The following is a 15,813-nucleotide window of genomic DNA, read 5'->3' as shown; positions in this document are numbered from 1 at the left end:
AATGTTGAAATTAAACGAACAAAAGCAAAGAAAAAAACTAAGACGAAACAAAAAAAAAAATAGTTAAAAAAAATAGTAAAAAGTGGCTATTTCCACTTTATATAACAAAAATATTAAATTAAATAACTGACATTTTATTGAAAACGAAAACAACAACAACAAATTATTATCAGACTATAGAAACAAAGAGGAAAATTATACCGTAAAACAGAAAAAGATCAAATATTATAGGAAAAAATATTACGAAAATAAACAAAAATAATTGAAACAAATTAGCTAAGAACTGCCATTTTATTGAAACGAAACAAAAAAACCAAATAATTATAATAAAATGTAATAATGGACAAAAATTACAAGTGCAGTTGAAATTACCGAAAACCAGTAAAACCTAAGTGTATTTTTAACAATTGAAACAGAAAACAAACATTACAAACAAATACAAACTCATATTTAAGTTCCTTTTACACAAAACAAACAGTATAATGATTTTTAAACAACAACAACAAAAACATAACAAATAGCAAAAATGTCAATAGAAACAATAAATAAAAAGTACATCTTAATGACATTGTCTAATAATAAGTGTTATAATTATATTTAAAAAATCATGGAAATATTTATACATACATTCGTTGTAAATAATACATGAATGTTGAGGGACCGAGGATGTTTTCTTTATAAATTGTCAGAAATCTTTAAAGTTACAATGATTTACTTCCATTTTGTGTAAACAATTTGCTTTGGTTTTTTTCATTGGAATGGAAATGGTTAAAGGCAAACCTTTTTATGCAGTAATCCACATAAAAACTTCCATCTTTGAATTTTTTCTCAAAATAAATTGTGTTTATTTTTTATTTATGTCTTAAAGACCCTTGACTTTCATGTATTGTATACAATCAAATACTAAGCATGTTAACAGAAAAAAAAACATCACACCATAAATTTAAAACAAATTGTTGTCATTGAAAATATTTATAAAATATGAAATTAAATATTTATATAAAACTAGTTATAAATATAAACACTTTGTACTGGAACACAATTGATGTTGCTGAAGCTTCGAACCCAAAAAAAACGAACTCAAAATCCATATAAAAAACATAAAAAGAATAAACAAAATATATACATATATTTAAAAACAAAATTCAAATCATCGCATACCAACTAAAATGAAAAGAAAACTATTTGATTTTTAATTGAAATTTTGAAAAAAAACAACTAACAATTATTAACAACGTCTTTAGTATTGATTTATTTAACTTTAAATTTGTTATTTTTTATTATAATTATATATTGAATTTTTTTATATTAATTATATTTAGTTTAGCCATTTTAGTTATTAGCCTTGATGTGATATTGTTTTCAATGGGAATTTATAGCAAAATATAAATGAATATAATTTATTGTAACGGCGGGGGACTTGGGTGGATGAATACTTTTTTGATTTGTTTTCTTTTTCTATCTCTCTCCTTCTATGAAACATTACTTTTAACAATTTCATTCTTAATCAAACATTTTCTTATTCTCTCATTGATTTCTTTCTAAGATATAAACCCCATTTTAAGCATCATGCACCAAGGAAAAATATTATATAATATCTGTGAAGAACTGAATGTCTGTCTGTCCGCTGTAAATATTTTAATAAAATAAATGACCCGAGTGGACTCTCGGAAATGTTAATGTTAACCTTGACTTGTTAGGTTATCCGTTTACATTTCCGGTACTTTTTTGTTTACTTCTTAACTGGAACATCTTTTGACATCCTCATTGAATGTTCTAGCCAGTACATGTATAACTGCTTAAGCTCGTGCTTCATACAAGGCAGATTTTCACTGAACAGCATTGATGAAACATTGATGTTTCGTATAATTTTCACTCAGCCCTAGTACTGTCTCGTATTTTTGCCAAGATGGGCGACTAATATAACCCATAAATTAACTTTCAACTATGTAGGTGTATTTCTGTTACAGCTCTTAGTTAATACGGCGCAGATATTCATCGTGATCGGAGTTTAACCCATGGATGGTTTTTTGGAATTTCATCCAAATATACCGAGTACTGTCTCAAATGCTTTTAGGAGTTTTTTGACCAGTTTCCTGGATTTTTTCTGGGGTATGTTGAATTTAATAGGTCGCCAACCGTATTGGCTTGGCACAATTATAACGTTGCCCATATCCATTACTCACACAGTATTCCATAATAATTTCTCTCTGGGAGGAAGAGAATCGTAACTTCTGAGTCACGTCATACCTTATGTCTTCTGTCAACTACACTGATTTCAACTATTGGGTATGAGTTCGTCCAGCCAACATTTTCTACTTACCGGATGCATATCCCTTATTAGCCTGTTGACGCCTGTGGGGAAGAGTTTGGCTGATTATCCGTTGGAAAGGTGGGCCGATTTCCGTATTGTCAGTTGCTTTGAATTCGTGCATGAATAATTACATAGAGTAATTTTATGAAATTGCAGTAATTAGGAAATGGATTTAAGAACCCCTAGTTTCATGCACGAATACAAAGCAACTGACAATACGGAAGTCGGTCGTGGTTACAATACTCAATGCCGCTGTTGAAATTAGTTCCGGAATACCTTCATCACCGCCAATATTTGATACCAAAGCTTGATAAATTGTCCTTGCAGAACCCTTTCGTCATCCGTTAAAATTTTCGGACTTCGTTCTCACTTTGACTGACTCTCGAAACGTCAGCTGCTTTGCAAATGTCCGAAAATGTGTTAAGTATTGTAGTTCATAACGCCGTAATACTTAACAAATGCAAAGCTTTGTACTTCAAAACGTCACCATTGCGTATTTTTAACGCAGGTAAAAACCAAACATATATCATTTTTATTTCTGATACATTTACATATTCGAGTAACAATGCATGAATATGCAATGCAATATTTTGACGATGTTTAAAAACGGCAAAGCATCTGACGATTCTGAAGTCGTCCTTTTTTATACCCTTAGCATTTATGCTAAGGAGGGCCTATACACTTTCATACGGGCAAAATGTGCCTCATCGAAATAATGGTTTTAGACCCCAAGTGTGGTTGGACGAATTCAGTTTCAGGCAATTTGGAGTTGATTTAGCCATGTCCGTCCGTCTGGCTGGAACGCACGATAACTCTCGAACGGATCAACCAAAATTTTGATTTCGTAATAATTTGTCCAAACTTAGTTTAAGTTCGAAGATGGGTTATATCTGTCCACTCCTTCCGGTACCTCCCACACAAAAGTTCGGAAATGTTCGGAAAATTTGTGCGCACGATAACTCTTGAAGGGAGTAACAGATTTGGTCCATACTTTGCACATTGTAAAATTTCTTGCAGACTTAGATGAGGTTCCAATATGGACTCAATCGGTCCACTCCTTCGGGTACCTCCCATACAAAATTTCAAAATAGTTATGTTTAGGACCTACTCTCGAATCGCTTTGATTTTTGTGGCAACAACTTGTTATCACTGCCCCGATACGACCGTGCAATTTTTATCAGGGGCAAGTCCATACCTCCTGAGAAAATAGCCCGAAAGGTGCAAAAAAATCCTATGACACCGTGTGTAGTGGTCGGAGCGCAAGATAACTCTCGAACGGATCTGCCGATTCAGTCAAAAATTTGGCCTTCGTAATATTTTGTCCAAACTTAGTTTAAGTTCGAAGATAAGCCATAATGCTCCACTCCTTCAGTTACCTCCCCCAAAAATGTTCGGAAAAATTGTGCGCACGATAACTCTAGAAGTGAGTAACCGATTTGGTCCATACTTTACACATCGTAATATATCTACAAAATATAGATCAGGTTCGAATATGGATTGTATTTGTCCACTCCTTCGGGTACCTCCCACACAAAATTTCGGATAAGTTCACTTTAAGGTCTTCTCTCGAATCACTTTGATGTCCTTTGAGGCTACTTGCATTCACTGCCTACATTACGACGTTAACATTTTTTCAGGGTCAATTCCATACTTCTTGAGAAAACAGCCCGAAAGGTGTAAAAACCCCTATGACACTAAAATGGTACGCTCGATATCTCTTGAACGGGGCAAACAATTTGGTCCAAACTTTCCCCTAAAATGTTGTCCAAATTTAGTTTAACTTCCAAAAAGGCCCTAAGCAGAGGACCTACAGCTCTCCTTATGGTACCTCCCCCACAAAAGTTCAAAATTTGCGTCTAAGTGCAGTTTAGGGTCTGTGCGAAGATCCTTTGGAAATGTATACCGATCCTGTTCGTTGTGGCCTTGCCTACAGCCATATTATGTTTTCCGTGGACAAATCCATGCTTCCTGACATACTGGTCCTAAAGTTATACGATGACCCACTCACTCTCAAAAAAAGATCCACTTCCATAATAGACTATGTCCAACCATTTCTTTAAGTACTTTCTCCGCAACACTTTTGAACTTTCCTATTCCACATTTTTGTCGGCAAGTTCAAATGTCCAAAAAGGGCCACAAAATTCTGAAAATACCCTAAATACATTTGATCTGTCCGTATATGAAAGGTTCAATTCACATAGACTGAGGGTATATCTCTGTCGGCAAAGCCGACTGATACTTTTTTACTTGCTGCGGTAAACTTTTTATTGTCCCTTCATTTTATTTTAAAAATATACTTCTCTCCTTTCTTGTCTACCGACATGTTTTTTCCGCACTTCGTGTTGCTAACGACTTCAGGATTGCCTTGTATGCCGCATTTTTTTACTAACATTACTAAACTCCTGATTGAAGCATGGGTTTTTTTGTATCCAAGTATAGATTTTGCGGTAATTTGAAAGGATGGGCTAATTGCAGCCATTGTACTTCCACGTTGTCTGAAAAACCAGGTCATGAAAGTGGCTCATTCGTTAGTTTCTAACCACAAAGCGGTGCGGGTCTATACCGCATGCTGGGCATGAAGGTTGAACTTGAGGACCATGTGGCCAAACACATTTTCCATTTCAGTGGTCATATGATCTCTCTAGGCGCTTCTAGAGTATGTATATGGATGTTTATCTTTCCCTTCGGTTTAAGCATGATTACAAATAAGAAGGAAGTATGGTTTTGATGAACTATGGTTTTGCACAGATTAGGAAATTGTTTGATCAACCAAAATGAATCCAGAGTAGCCATGTGTGTGTTCTACTACACAAAAAATTGTGAAACTTGTCACGAGCACTCTAATAACTATTTGAAGACTTTCCTTGAGACCCACTGAACTGTCCACGACAACAATATACTGGTTATCTCTGCGTTCGGTAGCACTCAACCATGCTTCCCCGAGGGGAGTAATTTGTCGTCTTCGTTAAAAATAACGGCTGAACATTCCAGTAGAATAGTCCCTGGTGTTTGATCAAAAATCTGGCATAATGTCGATTGCCAACAACTTTTCTATTACATATTAACAATCTCTTTCATATATATTATTTCTCTCAATTATTTTGCTACAAAATAACATTTCTAAACAACAACATTTTTAAAACATAATTTTCTTTAACTTTTACGCTTCGTTATCCCAAAAAAAAAAAAAAACTAAAAAACAAAACACTAACTAAAAAAATGCGAATTTTTTGAGCGGTTAAAAAAATAACATTTTTGTTGAGCATTTTATGACGGTGAGTTTAACAAAATAAATTAACAAAACTTTAACATAAAATTAAAGTTATTTATTGTAAAAAAAGCAACACATAAAATTCAATTAAACAACAATAAATTATCACAAACAAATTTATTTATAAATATTTAAAATATATATAAAATATTTCTATACTATTTTTGTTTGAAAAAAAAAGAAAACAATAATTCACTTTTTTAAGTTTGTTTTTCCATTTTGGGTTATCCTAAAGTTAGTAAAATTGACAAGTTTATTTGATTTTGTTGCAATAGCTTCTTCTACTAAGTTTTCTTTTTCTTAACTACTTTTAAAAAATGTTTTGTTTTTAAATATATGTATTTTGTTTGTCGTTTATTTCATTTTTTTACTATTGAAGATACTTTTATTTAATGACACTTTTTTTGAAATATATTTATGTTATTGTACCTCTTATTGTATATCCCTTAATAATGAAAACAAAAACGATATTGAGAAAAAGATTTTAAAAATTAAAAAAATGTTTTTATCGAGCACCTACAGTTTATTAAATTGTCTTAACAAGTTTTAAATATTTAGCATCTCTTTACCTCTCTGTTTCAAAAGAATAGACTAGACCCGACTACATTTTAAACAGTTCTTCCAACAGGCAAAAATATTTAAGAGCAATAGTTTAAATGTGGACTTTCTATGTTCACCTTCACCATTGGTTGCTTGTGATTTGTTGAACACAGTAAAAATCCTTTTTCGATATTATTATTCTATTAACTCAATATCAATTAAAATGAGCTTCATGATTGATTGTTGAGCTTTCTGATGCACATTCTTGTCAACTAGAGTTGTACCAATCTCGTTCAATTGAACGATCCGGTTCACTGTCTCGTTCAATGAACTCCGGTAGTTTGTATGGCAAAAATGTGTATACTTAATTTCACACGTTTGTTTGTATGACGTTACTCATAGGTTTTTGAAAGATGTATTTTCTCCATTTTCTCTAAACTAGTGCATGTTTTGTAATTTTAAGCCGAGCTTTGGCTTTTTATTGAAGGCTATAAGTTTCCGTTCTTATATGGAATTATGAAATGATCTAGACAACTTAATAGTTGTAATTCGATCATTATACAGTTCCATTTCTATTCAAATTGGCCTTCTTTAAGATAGTTAAGGTCACGACACACTACCATTTTGTCTGAAACCTCGATGTTTTCAATTTTAAAAATTCATTGTGGTAACTCCGATATGACGGCTTTATTACTACATTTTTCTAATGCGAAAAACTAGTCTATAGTTCATTTGTTAGGTCGATAAGAATATTGGTACGACGCGATTCTAACGTAGTCCATTATTCATTCACACAGTACTCCATAATAGTTTGTTCATATCTGGAGGGGAAGTAGAGTTTTACCTCCACAGTCGCTTCACACATATTTTCTTTTATCATGTGCACTCGATCTAACGATTGGGTATGAGTCGATATTTCCTAGATCCACTTTTAAGAAAATTATAAAACAACATTCTCACATTGCATAATATCCAATATCCAATGTCTATAATCCGGTAATAGTACGAGTAACATGAGTCTGTTGAAGATATCATAATCGTTTAGTTCCAGACTCACTTTGAAAGAGTTCCTCTGATTTGTGGTGGCAGTTATCGCACCCAGCGTAGTGTTGGGAGCATTTCCTAAGTAATTCAGCCATGCGGAACTTCTCATGCCAGCAGTGTCGCAAAAAACACGCCGTATGGGCTCGGCTGTCAAAGGCCTTGTACTCGATGAATAAAATAATCGATTTGTTTTCCATGAGTCTTTCGTAGGCCACCGTCATTAAATCTTTTCCTAATACGCTCGATAAAACCGTGTGTGTGATAGGGGCCAGTAGTGGGATTCTCTAACCCATTTTTGGTTACCAAAAAATCGGTAAAATTAAAATGCTTATAATTTCGGTAATTACCGAAATTTGTTGGTACAGTTGTCGTTCAATCCTACCGATAGCAACAGTGTTACCAACTTTTATACTTTTCATTCATAATTTTGGGTTTTAATTTTACCGATTTTTGTCGGTAGCCAAAAAAATGCGTTAGAGAATTCCAGTACTGTCTATATAGTCAGAAAAAGTAAGCTGATGTTTAATCCTTGTAAGCACGTTATCAATGGCATTAAGCAATTCATTTTGCAAACCATCAGTTTCTGCTTTCTATTTTTTTCCGACAATTAGTTTCTGTCCTTACCCCAAGTTTCACTGATGTAACGCCTTCAATACCAGTATGAACAAGCTGGGTATACGTAATATCACACGTTATATTTAAGGCGAACTAGGAACTAGATTACCCAACTCAACTTATCAACCACCGTGGTGTAATGGTACGCACACCCGCCTTGCACAATGAAGGTCGTGGGTTCGATTCCGCTTCCAGGCAACATCAAACATTTTTCAACGGTGACCTCAGTAATGTTGGCCACATTTCCTGAATATTTCAGCCATGTAAAACCTCTCTACAAGTGGTGTCATAGACGCGCCGTTCGGACTCGGCAATAAACAGTAGTTCCCATATCATTGAGCTAATATGAACCGAGGTGTGATCATTGATATGAGAGAAGTCTCTCTTGTCCCTTCTGGGATGTTTTTGGAACAATTATTATTATACCTAACAGTACAGCTCCTGTCTCTTGTTATACCCTCAGCATTTATGCTAACGAGGGTATATACACTTTCATACGGCCAAAATGTGCCTCATCGAAATAATGGTGTTAGACCCCAAGTATGTTTGGACGAAATGTGTTTCAGACAATTTGGAGTTGATTTAGCCATGTCCGTCTATCTGTCTGTCTGGCTGGCTGGTGCGCACGATCACTCTCGAACGGATGAATCGATTCGGTCCAAAATTTGGCTTTAGTAATATTTTGTGCAAACTTAGTTTAAGTTCGAAGATGGGTTATCTCGGTTCACTGCTTCCGGTACCTGCCCCACAAAAGTTCGAAAATGTTCGGAAAATTTGTGCGCACGATAACTCTTGAAGGGAGTAACCGATTTGGTCCATACTTTGCCCATCGTGAAATTTCTACTAGACTTACATGAGATTTCAATATGGATTAATCGGTCTACTCCTTTAGGTACCTCCCACACAAAATTTGGGAAAACTTCAGTTTTGGACCAGGTGTCGAATCGCTTTGATTTTTGTTGTAGCAACTTGTATTCACTGCCCCCCATCCGACCGTACAAGTTTTATCAGGGGCAAGTCCATACTTCCTGAGAAAATAGCCTGAAAATTTCCAAAAAAAAAAAAAAACCTATAACACCGTGTGTTTTGATTGGAGCGCAAGAAAACTATCGAACGTATCTGCCGATTCGATCCAAAATGTGGCCTTCGTAATATTTTGTGAAAACTTTTTTTAAGTTCGAAGATAAGCCATATCGGTCCACTCCTTCAGGTACCTCCCCCACTAAAGTTCAAAAATGTTCGGAAAAATTGTGCGCACGATAATTCTTGATAGGTGTGACCGAATTGGTCCATACGTAACACATCCTAAAATATCTACCAGATATAGACCAAGTTCGAATATGAGCTATATTTGTCCACTCCTTCGGGTACCTCCCACATAAAATTTTGGATAAATTCACTTTAAGACCTGCTCTCGAATCACTTTGATTTTTGTTGAAGCAACCTGCATTCGCTGCCTCAATTACGACAGTAAAAGTTTTTTCAGGGGCAAGTCCATATTTCTTAGGAAAACAGCCCGAAAGGTGTAAAAAAACTTTGGATCTCCTAATATTTTGTCAAAATTTAGTTTAACTCTAAAATGGCCCATATCGGTCCTTCCTAAGGGTACCTCCAACACAAAAGTTCAACATTTGTGTCTTAGTGCAGTTAATTCCTAATCCACATTTTTGTCGGCAAATTCAAATGTCCAAAAAGGGCCACAAAATTCTGAAGAGACCTTAAATACATTGCCACCACCTCCTGTCGGCATAACTATATGTATCAATTACCACATCCCTCCATCTTCTTTTGAGGAGTATGTGCCAATCAATTATAGTTTTTTCCTACAGGTATATATTCGGACATCATTATGACTCCTGAATATCTCTAATTTATCACGCTTACGTTTTTTCTTTGCTTTTTCTATTGACAATACGCTTCTCTTCACTACTTATCTTCGAGCATTTCATGTTTACTGTTTTTGGTTGTACCAAGGTGGCGCTTCTGCGCCACATCTGAAAACTAAATTGCGTCTTATGCAGTGTTGCCGAATTTGGCGATTTTTTGGCCCAAAATTGAAAAATGACGATTTGACGATTTTATGGTCCAAAATGACGATTTTTCATTAAAACAGAAATGCATGAAATAAGAGACGATAACTACATTTTGACCAAAATTTCACGAAAGATTTTAAGAAAACAATGTTCCAAACTCGATTTTGGAGCTTTTTTAATGCAATTTCCAGACGGAGTGGCTATATTTAGGCACATATCTGGAATACAGGTATTTTCATAGTTTTTGGCCCACATTCAAATTACATCAGCTGAAAATTTTCGTTTATTTTTGTTAATGGATGAAAATCTTCCTTGAAAACTTTTCGAGATAAAATATTAATTGTATCTATTTTGTTGTAAAAAATATGAGTCCAGCTTTGTTAACTTCCTATTAATGCCGCCATTAAGCTGTCAGGCAGTTTTGAATGACAATTTTTATCGATTTCCGACTGTCCAACAACCAAAATGTACGTGTACCGACAAACATGGGCGGAAGGAAACTATCATATTTTATATAGCGGTATTTAAGCGATATTGGGTTAGATTTATTGCTGTGAGTTGTGTATCTTATGTTGCCAGCCTCATTCACAAAAATATCAAAACCGAGTTTTGGACTATGTTGACGATTTTCAAAATTTTGATGACGATTTGACAATTTCCGACCAAAACTGTCGGCAACGCTGGTCTTATGACCGTTGAAAGTTATGTCAGGTACCCGTGTTCTACTCTCCATAATGGGTAACAGCAGGTGTACCGCGAGATTTTAATAATAATTTAATTTAATAAACTAATTGAAATAGAAGACTAAGTCACAAAAAAAAACTTTTTCTCAATACCGTGGTTTGTTTTCTCATTCCAAGTCAATCTCACTGTAATTTGAACGAAAAAAATTCTCCTACATTTATATTTGTCATGCAATCAAAACATTCGCTTCAACTTCATTTACATTCACAATCGTTCATAATTATCAATTTTGTTGTCTAAACGTTACTAAGCAATCAAATGATCAATCTGTCAACTATTGACAAAACACTTTTTTCCTAAATCTCTTAATTTGTGTATTACCTCTTGTTTTTTTTTCTATTTTCAATCACGTTTTTTCATTTTGAATTGAAGCCCCTGATTTAGTTGTACCCCTACTACTGGGAAACGATGAACGTTCACAAAGTTTTTGAATGATAAGGATATGTGAAATAAGTGACAAATTTTTGCAAGTAGAGATTGTGATTTTTTTTTAATTTTAATTGAAAATAATTTTTTTGTTAATTCTTTGATTTTTGTAAATAACAAAACATTTATAAGTTATGCCCCCCTACAAAACAAAAAATATTAGATTATAAAAAAAATACAATTGTAGATAATTTAATTAAAATAAGTTGCTGCTTTTTAATTAATTTTTAAGTTAAACCTTTTGTTTTTAATATATTATTTATGTATTAAAATTAAAGCTTTTGGCAAAAAATTGTTATTTATAATAGATGTGTTTTGTTAATTTTAATATTATTTTATTTTTGTACTATAAACACAACAACCAATCAAATTGGAATGCTATTATGTAATTAACATTTATATTTATATAATAACTTATTTTATATAGGCATTTAATTATCCTTTCATACATAGTGTGTACCAAAAAAAGTGATGTGGAAAATACGGTCAAGGAGTAAATGTTCAATGATGAATAATAGGTATAAAAAAACATTAGTTTCCATAATTAAAACAGTTTTCAGATTTTCTGCCTATAAGTAATTTAACAAGTCCAGGGACTTTTCTGGTAATATAGTATTTTATAGAATCTGTTCACCAAAAACATGAATTGCAAAGGAAAATATCTCCATGAGTTTAAATCTGAACCTACATTCTATATTTCTTTACATAAATATTAAATTAAATTTTGTTAATATTTGTATAATATATTGTCCTCTTCTTTATTATATAAAACTTTGTATTTAATCATGGGCATATAGTCTGTGTTTCCCTGCGCCTTAATTTGTATATTTTATAAATTAATTTATAAAATATATTTGAAATATCTCCAGGAGATCAGTAGTGGAAGTATGTAAATCATATTTAGTTACCGACAAAAAACGGTAAAATTAATGCTTTAAGTACCGAAATTATAAGCATTTTAATTTTATCGATTTTGTCGGTAACTGAAAAAATGGGTTACAGAATTCCACTATAGACTACAGAAAAAATATCAATTTGAAAAAGGAGGAAAAGCGTTAAGTTCGGTCGGGCCGAACTTTTTATACCCTCCACCACAAATTTCAGCCATTTCGGTGGATTAATGTGGCCACAACCTTCAAAATACCGAAAATCGAAAGGTACCGTTCTATGGGGGCTATATGATGGCGTGGACCTATACCTACAAATTTCTGGGTGAAAGTTTTGTACCCCCAACGAAGACTTAATACCAAATTTCAGCCATCTCAGTGTGATAATGAGGCCAAAACCTTTAAAATACCGAAAGTCGGGAGATATCGTCCTATGGAACTATATCGAAACGAGGACCTATATAAACATTTTATGGTGGAAATGTTTCTTAGCCTCTAGAAACACAAAATACAAAGTTACAACCGATTCTGTTGTCAAATGGGACTAATACATTCAAAATATATTAAAATGACGCGTACTTTATATGGGGGCTATACCAAAACGTGGACCTATATAAACCAACTTTGGTAGGAATGTTTTTAGGCCTCTGGAGACACAAAATACCAAATTACAACCAATTCGGTGGTAAAATTGGACAAATATCTTAAAATGAAGACTCGTAATTTTGTATGGGGGCTACACGAAAGCGTGGACCTACATAGCCCGCTTTCAATACCAAAAGTCCTACGTACATATATTTTCCCAAAATTTCATCCACCTACGTCAATCCGTTCGGACGCTAGAATGATTTCCACAGACGGGCATGGCTATATCGATGTAGAATTGCACGGTGATCAAGAATATATATACTTTGTGGGGTCTACAATGATTATTTCGAAGTAGTTACAAACGGAATGACAAACTTAATATACACCCCATCGTATGGTGGAGGGTTTTCTAAATATAAAACCAAAGTTAATGAAAAATATCAAGATCTAGCCAAGATTCATAAAAGTATCGTATCATGAGATCCGAATGCAATCTAGGAATACATTCCATAGTCCCTTGGATAGAAACATTCTACATTACTTTGGTACACACTGTCAGTATACACACCTATTGCTAAATGTATTTGTTTTGATTTGTTTGAAAGTTCTTTGTTGCCGACACCACATTTGAAATAAACCCAAATAACATGACCTTTGCTTTTCTCTTTACAGGTAATTCCAATAGTTTAGCTCATTTGGTTGATAATGAAATACCATTATCACAAATGGATGTCCCTGCCCATCATCATTCACAATCACATTTACAGCAATCGCGACGCTTTCGTCATCACAAACAACGAAATCATTTGGATTCTTCAGGTGATGAATTAGACGACATAGAATTGGGTAATGCCAACGGTTTAGCACTAAGCAGCACGGAGAACTTGGATGACGATGAAGTTGTAGTGGTAGGTACTACAGAGGTAGTGGCAGCCGTATCGGCCATAGCAGCTACCAATAAGGCAAGAGAACGTCACAATCTTTCCGATAGTTATAATAATTTATTTAATGGTGATTTTGAGGCCACACTGTCGAATGAAGCGACGCCGGCAACATCACCGCTTAGTGAAATGCCAAATTTATCAACAGCAGGAAGTGGTGCTAATCTATTGGCCGCCGCCATTATGGGTGTAAGTAACGTGCATACAACCCCAGCTAATGGTACTTTACCCAAATCGATTTCTCAATCGGAAAACATGTACAGCAACATACCCCCCGTGGTGGCCAATGTTAAAGAAGAATCAACGCAGGATAATAGTAATATCCATGTATATTCCAATCTAATTGATGAACATCAACATCAGCATAACAACAATAAAATCAATGTAACATCCGCTATGCCCACTACCTCTGTAGTACACACCGCCGCCCACAATCCTTTGGACCTATCATCTACACTGCTGTGTGATGATTTGGATTTAGATGATCCAGTTTCCATAATGGTTCAGCATTCCTCCAAAAATATGGGTGATAAACGCACGTTTAATTTTAGCAATAATAAACCCGATGTCCTAAGCTCAATAACAACGGTCACTACACCCAAGTCCTTGATAGTTTCTTCATCGGCCACCGATAATGTTAAATTACAAAAGATGTCTGCCAATGAACTGAGTTCGAGTCGCTTGCGCATATTGCACGATACCACCATGATTGATACTGCTTTAGATTTGGATAGTTTAGATGATGCCAGTTTAGCCAATACCTCACAATCATGTTTGGTGAAGACCCAAACGAATACACCCTCCACGCCACCAACAGCAGCCACCATAGGTTTTAAGGTGTAACAATGAAAAATACTGTAAGTCCAGAGGGCATATCATGGAAATCTTAACTTCAGCCTAACCTACAAACTAATACCTTATTATTATTTTCTCTGACTTTGTGATGATGAGGCAAATGTGACCACCGCTATTTGGTTAATGACAGAAATATTGAGTAATAAGTAATGAAAACAACTCCTATATATAAACTAACACACACAACTATGTAGATATTAGATTATTAGTGCTTTTTTGTACAACTGCAACAACAATAAGTATAGCATCAGGAATTTGTCATACATATGTATAGCTATCTATGTTTTATTTTTATTATTTATATTACTTAATTAATTTGTTTTAAGTTTTTGGTAATAGTTTTATCATTTTACTTGCATGTAATATATAGAATATTAAATTGTCTTTTAATATAGTTATTTTCAATTATTGTGAGAAATTGGAAGTGGTAATGTTTTTTAATTATTAAAATCAGAGAAAATCTTTTTGATTGTTTCTTTGTTCAAATTATGTATGTCATATTTGAATATAATTTAGCTTGAGGTTTAAACATGATCAATAAGAACCAAGTCACGGGTTGCAAAATAATTTCTAATACAAAATGAGAACATTTATTATGTATTAGATGTTATTGTGCAACATGTGGTATTATTTGTCCCCGGGTGAAAAATGATAACCAATGAAAAAAGTATCCAAATATAAATTGTTAAATTTTCTTCCAAGTTATTGGCTATGTTTCGCTTACCTATCATTCAAAAGTTGTTTTAATAAGAGTTGAAAGCAATATAAATAAAAAAATACATTAGACCAGTAAAAATTATTTAAAATCTTTTCTTTTCTTATTTACTCCCAATTAAGAAATAATCATAAAGCCACTAAAAAAAACATATACCCCGGATAACATCGTATTCAAAACCTTAAATAAATCTATAATTAATATATATTAAATAAAGCACCAGTTTTAATTGAATTAAAGTCTTATCCAAATTCAATATTATTACTAATTCCTTAAATAAGACACCAAATTAAAAATTGTAGCAATATTTACAACAATTTTTATCAATTGAGATTTTAAACTTAGAATGCTTTAAAACTCCAAATTTTTTAAATTATATATTAAGTTTCGTTTTTAATACTAAAGACGTTATTAAATTATTGCAAAAATTAAAAACATCAAATGAAAATATATTAAGTATTTCCCGCAAAAAAGAATGTTGCATGAAAAGGAATAGACAAAAGAACTGTCGAACACAGTCAGAGATTAAAATTTGAGTTCAACTCAAGACTGGTATTCACTCCTGCCGATCTCTGATTGTATGTCTGCCTTAATACTTAATTACACTATGCTACAAACAGGAAGTAATATTTTCTATGTGACCCAGTATAAATTTTATTGAATGTTGTACAAACTGTAGTTTTGAAATATTTAAAACACTTGAACCATGATGTAATTACCAGGTTACCCAAAAGGCGAATTCATTGCTGTCAAAACAAATTTTTCAATCAAAAATAAATGACAAATATTTCAATTCTATCGAGAATATATCAAAAATCCAGTTTCGAGAAAAACGCGTTT

The 15,813-nt window shown here is 33.5% G+C and overlaps 1 protein-coding gene across 3 annotated transcripts in view; it reads left to right on the top strand.

Annotated features, from left to right (window-relative positions):
• Positions 1-15,408, top strand: part of LOC141402496 (palmitoyltransferase app-like) — a 490,233-nt gene extending 474,825 nt beyond the window's left edge. For all 3 annotated transcript variants that reach the window (XM_073983962.1, XM_073983960.1, XM_073983961.1), the window contains one exon: positions 13,135-15,408. In XM_073983962.1, the coding sequence (XP_073840063.1) occupies positions 13,135-13,152 (18 nt within the window). In that variant the 3' untranslated portion in view covers positions 13,153-15,408. The remainder of the gene's footprint in view (positions 1-13,134) is intronic.
• Positions 15,409-15,813: the final 405 nt, after the last annotated feature.

Source organism: Musca autumnalis, unplaced genomic scaffold (assembly GCF_047663935.1).
Source record: "Musca autumnalis isolate F117 unplaced genomic scaffold, ASM4766393v1 scaffold_4, whole genome shotgun sequence".
NCBI classification, from domain to species: Eukaryota; Metazoa; Arthropoda; class Insecta; order Diptera; family Muscidae; genus Musca; species Musca autumnalis.
This window is presented reverse-complemented; position numbering and strand designations above follow the sequence as displayed.